The sequence below is a fragment of the Bos taurus genome, chromosome 1 (genome assembly GCF_002263795.3).
Source record: "Bos taurus isolate L1 Dominette 01449 registration number 42190680 breed Hereford chromosome 1, ARS-UCD2.0, whole genome shotgun sequence".
Taxonomy (NCBI): Eukaryota; Metazoa; Chordata; class Mammalia; order Artiodactyla; family Bovidae; genus Bos; species Bos taurus.
In genome coordinates, this window is record NC_037328.1 from 119773712 (window position 1) to 119779711 (window position 6000).

At 40.6% G+C, this 6000-nt stretch overlaps 1 protein-coding gene across 1 annotated transcript in view; it reads left to right on the plus strand.

Moving 5' to 3' along the window:
• The window catches only part of LOC104968807 (pre-mRNA-splicing factor SPF27), a 59498-nt gene extending 53814 nt beyond the window's left edge, over nt 1-5684 (plus strand). Inside the window, exon 3 of the mRNA XM_059890658.1 lies at nt 5141-5684. Within this exon, the coding sequence (XP_059746641.1) occupies nt 5141-5679 (539 nt within the window). The 3' untranslated portion in view covers nt 5680-5684. The remainder of the gene's footprint in view (nt 1-5140) is intronic.
• Nucleotides 5685-6000: the final 316 nt, after the last annotated feature.

Consider the following 6000-nt stretch of genomic DNA (forward strand, 5'->3'; position numbering starts at 1 on the left):
TGGGATGGAGTAATAAAGGACCCAAAGGATCTTAGATGCAAGTTAACTGAGAAATCACGATGTTGCACAAGCTATCCATGTGGATAAAAAGTATAAAACATGCTGACTATTTAATATTATAATGAACTAGATATAAATGAAATGACCCATTAAGCCTTTGTTCATAGAAATATAAAATAGTTCCTCTTTACTTTTTGAGAAGAAATAAAACAAAATATGAATTTTATATAACCCCTTACAACTAAGAAATCATGTATTTCAAAGTCCAGACCAAAAATAGTTTGACACCATATAGATAAAACCCCACGATTGTCAAACCTGCTAACAAAAAGGTGACTCACTTAAGCTTTTTCATAGACTGGCTGCTTTCCACTAGGAAAAAACAAATGCCAGTGTTAATCAAACCAGCATGGAAGTTAATTAGAGCCCCCAGAGCAAGCGGATGGGCTTAGCACCATAGACACATGAATATCCTGTTTCTAAAGATGACCTCAAAAGTTTGTGTAACCATCAAGCCCAGCACAAGTCAAAAGCAACTAATTAAGTTTTCATTTTTCCTTTAGTACTTTAGTCTCACTCTTTAACAATATTAATGGAGAAATCTTCCATTACAACTGATATAAATATGCCCATATTCAAAAGTCCTTCCCTGTAGCTTAAATGGTAAAGAATCTGCCTGCAACACTGGAGACCCAGGTTCAATCCCTGGGTCAGGAAGATCCTCTGGAGAAGGAAATGGAACCCACTCCAGCATTCTTGCCTGGAAAATCCCATGGACAGAAGAGCCTGGCAGGTTATAGTCCATGGGGTCACAAAAGAGGGGACACGACTGAGCGACTGAGCACATGAGCACTCATTTCTTTCAAGGGAGAGGTCTGCTCACTCATTGGTCACCCATTCCAGCACTGATAAAAAGAACAATCAGGTGTCGCCTCAAGTATTGCTAGGGCAGCTTTGGTTATGCTATATGTTATGCTTGTTTTCTATTATCAGTCAATCAATTGAGGTCCCAAGATTCTATGAATTGATTTGAACAAATTCTCTTTCACTTTTGCACAGAATCCTGACGACTGGCCTAGATTTGCTCCTACTGGTGTTCCCCTTGCTCCTAAGTTGTTTGGGACCTTTGGATTCCCTTCTTGGTTTTGTGGCTCATCCTCCCTTTGTAACTCTAAAGCAAAACTCATGCCAAGACTGACATCCCAGATGTGAACTGTTCCACAGATCAACATCTCATTTGTGAATTGTGATTTCAACTATTTATCACATATTTTAACCCATTGCTTTTCTCCATTTGCTCATAAACAACAAAACAATAATAACTCACAAGCGTATATTGAGCACTAACATTGTACAAACTATTGAAGATACAGACATAGATAGGCTTCTGTAGTTGAGTGACAGGTAAAGGATGCAAATGCGGGGAAAAAAGAATTATGGCTCCTCTCCCAGTTGAAAGAAATAATATGCTACAGATATGACTGCAGTAGGCTTTATGAAGCAGGAAGACATAGCACAAGGTTATCAAGGGGTTATCTTATATGTAGGTAGACCGTTGTCTGGAGGTGTGGCACCTCCTTCAGCCTAAACACAAAAGGTAGTGAGTCCTGGCCCTGGGCTGCCCTGGCTGAATTGGCACTCTCCCCCGCTTTGTAGACTCCCCTGTGTAGATACCTATCATGAGAAATGAGAGAGGCCCTGGGGAACTGTATTCCCTTTCCCATTCACATGAATTATTTGTATTGCTTGCGTCTCAGTTTCAGCAAAACAAACCACACACAAATAAAGCCAAGTCCAAGTCGTCTTGTTTGTCAGTGTTGAAATCCTGATCAGACTTTGTGGTCTGTTTACCTGACTTTCTCCTCTAGTTCAATCTGGAAATGATGCAGAAGCTAAAAGACAAAAAGAGTGGGTTTGAAGAACTGAAGTCAGGACATAGAAAAAGCTGGGCAGAGACAACTGGCTCTGTGCTGTTGTAGAGGGCAGTAACTGGCAGGCTGGAGAGGCTTGCATGCACAAGCATGGCACATGGTTGAGGGGAAGAGCTTTTGAGTTGAGTTCCTTTCTTGCAGTGCCATGCTGCCTGCCTGGATGCCCACCCGCCCCCTCATTACTGATAGAAGAGCAGCTGCACTTGCCCAGGACTACTGGGGTCAGCATGGTGACATCAGAGAGGCTCAAGATGCCTCAAGCTGAGTGCTGACTTCTATGTAGCCCTGTCCTCTTCCAACTCCTCCTCTGAGCTCTAGATAACCAACCTCATGAAGAAGAGCTCTAGGGAGAGTGCAGTGATGGAGCAGAGGTTTCTGGAGGGGCAGTGCCACCTGTTGTACATGCATACATGCTAAGTTGCTTCAGTCATGGCCTACTCTCTGCAACCCCATGAACTGTATAGCCCACCAGGCTCCTCTGTCCATGGGATCCTCCAGGCAAGAATACTGGAGTAGGTTGTCATGTCCTCCTCCAGATGATCTTCCCAAGCCAAGGATCAAATCTGTGTCTCCTATGTCTTTCTCTTGCATTGGCAGGGAGGTTCTTTACCACTAGAGCCACCTGGGAAGCCCATGGGGAGACAGCAAATGTTACAGAGAAGAGAGAATTAAGCTTAGACTGTGGCTTCTCAGCCACTAGCCACTACCCTGAGCTACAGTCTTCCCACCTTACCAGAGCCAGGAGCAACACACATTGCTCTACCCTCCCCCCACGTACACCAGTCTAGGTACACCCAATGAGAAGTCCTCATTGCCAAAAGGAGCGAGACACTGGCTCTGGGGTGAAAACTAGATGAAACAGACTAAATGAAATAGGCATATAGAATTTTAAAAATAATAATATTTTCTAATATATGAGAGAAAATGGTAAAATGAAAAAAAAAACATTATAAAAAACACAAAGTGCAAAAACTGAGTGTAAAAAGATAATAATTAGAATTAGATAATAGATTAGATAAAAAAGCAGAATTATTACAAGTGAGAATGAGTAAACTAGATCAGGTCAAGAAACTCTCATGAAAAGGTAGGGAAGATAGAAAAATGATAAAAGTTAGGATGTGTGAAAGTTGTAGATGTCAAAATCTAAGTATAAAGAGACAAAAGAGAGGAAAAATTGGATGGAGAGAAAATTGTTTGAGGAAATAATTATGCATAATTTCCCAGAACTAAAGCAAGGTTAAATAAATTGTATGGAAAGTATTCCTAGGATGGAAAGGAGGATAAATAAAGAAAAACTCAGATGTAAACACATTATAGTAAACATTAAGAACATCAACAATATTGAGGAAATTCCAAAAGCTTATGGATAGATGAGATCTTTACAAAACAAAATGACTTATATTAATCTCAGAATTTTCTGTAGTGACACTGGAAGCAAGAAAAAGGTCACAACTGTGAAGGGAAAAATATTAAACATGGAATTTTATTCTACATGTTATTGTTATTAAAGAGTTATATAACCATAGTAAGCAAACACCATATATTGATTATGCAGATTATAAAATAATAAATCATTACATTTCTCATGGAAGTACTTTGCTTGACCACACCAAATCCAACTTTTCCCCAGTAGGTGAGCATCCTTCCTTGAATGTTTTCCTATTTTTAGTACTTGTGATACTAAAATACTATCATATTTTAGTATATTTTTTAAAAATAAGAAAGACAAGTATTTTATTATCAGTATTAAATCATCACTTATTTTTGTGCAGGGATGTTTTTTCATTTGTAAAAATAGCAGTAGAAAAAGAGGTATATGGAAAAACTAAGATAATATTTATTATCTTCTGATATTATTGTACATGCATGCTCAGTGGTGTCCAAGTCTTTGTGACCCTATGGAATGTAGCCCACCAGTAACCTCTGCCCATGAGATTTTTCCAGGCAAAAATACTGGAGTGGGTTGTCATTTCCTTCTCCAGGGGATTGTCCCAACCCAGGGATCAAACCTGCATCTCAAGTCTCTTGCACTGACGTTTTATATCACTATTGCCACCTGGGAAATTAGCATGCAGCTGTCATGTATGGATGTGAGAGTTGGACTGTGAAGAAGGCTGAGCATCGAAGAATTGATGCTTTTGAACTGTGGTGTTGGAGAAGACTCTTGAGAGTCCCTTGGACTGCAAGGAGATCCAACCAGTCCATTCTGAAGGAGATCAGCCCTGGGATTTCTTTGGAAGGAATGATGCTAAAGCTGAAACTCCAGTACTTTGGCCCCCTTGTGTGAGGAGTTGACTCATTGGAAAAGACTGTGATGCTGGGAGGGATTGGGGACAGGAGGAGAAGGGGACGACAGAGGATGAGATGGCTGGATGACATCACTGACTCGATGGACATGAGTCTGGGTGAACTCTGGGAGTTGGTGATGGACAGGGAGGCCTGGCATGCTGCGATTCATGGGGTTGCAAAGAGTCAGACACGACTGAGTGACTGAACTGAACTGAACTGAAGTGAAATTTATTTCTACTATAGTTATTTCCAAGGGATACTTTCCTTATTATACTGACAGAAACCCAGTGAGAGATTATGTAGAGTAGTTATAATATCTCTTAAGCCTTCATAGAGAATGTGTCAGTTGCTCAGTCTTATCCGACTCTTTATAACCTCATGGACTGTAGCTCCTCTGGGCACCAAGCTCCTCTGTCCATGGAATTCTCCAGGCAAGGATATTTATGTGGTAGCTATGCCCTTCTCCAAGGTATCTTCCTGACCCATGGATTGAACCCAGGTCACCCGCATTGCAGGCGGATTCTTTACCATCTGAGCCACCAGGGAAGGCCTTTATAGAGAAGAGTGTCAGCTGTTGGCCTTAAAATATATGTCCATAGAATTATTTTTTACTGCAGATCATGTTAGGAACTCTGAACATTTTAGCTTGACTTTAGTTTGAAGATCACCAGGGTACAAAAGATGGAAGCTGTATTTATCTACATTCATTGATGAGTTAATGGGACTTTTCTTCTAATATCATAGTTATAGAAGCAGTGTCTATTCCATGGAAATAACTAAAACTTTCTATTTTAAATCTTCTCAAATCATCATTATCAAGGCAAAGAATAAGAAAGGATTCCAGTTTGTCCACCTATTTGTAATATTACTAAAAGTCTTGAACAGTGTTATAAGAGAAAAAAAGGCACAAAAATTTTAAGGGTTAATTATAAGAAATAAAAGTCTTGTTGGAGGAAGGGTGGCGGGTACTGGTTTGGTAGCTGGGGAGGTTGTGGTGGATGCGCTGCCGTATTTTGATCAGGGTTATGAAGCGCCTGGTGTTCGCGAAGCGGCTGCGGCGTTGGTGGAAGAGGAAACTCGCAGATACCGACCTACGAAGAACTATCTAAGCTACCTGACGGCCCCGGATTATTCTGCTTTTGAGACAGACATAATGAGAAATGAATTTGAAAGATTGGCTGCTCGACAACCAATTGAATTGCTCAGTATGAAACGATACGAACTTCCAGCCCCTTCCTCTGGTCAGAAAAATGACATCACTGCATGGCAAGAGTGCGTAAACAATTCTATGGCGCAGTTAGAGCATCAGGCAGTTCGAATCGAGAATCTGGAACTAATGTCCCAGCATGGATGCAATGCCTGGAAAGTGTATAATGAAAATCTAGTTCATATGATTGAGCACGCCCAGAAAGAGCTTCAGAAGTTAAGGAAACATATTCAAGACTTAAACTGGCAATGAAAGAACATGCAACTCACAGCTGGATCTAAATTAAGAGAAATGGAGTCAACCTGGGTATCCCTGGTCAGTAAGAATTATGAGATTGAAAGGACTATTGTACAATTAGAAAATGAGCTCTTTCAAATGAAGCAGCAACACGGAGAGGCAAACAAAGAAAACATACGGCAAGACTTCTGAAATAGACTGGCTCGGTGGGTAGAGAGGAAGGTACGCTGGGCTTTCACAGATCGGGCATCTTAGCTATGAAGAACAGCATCTTTTGGAAACCATCAGTGGTTATATGTTTAGAAACCATAAAATGTGGGTAGTTGTATTCTATTT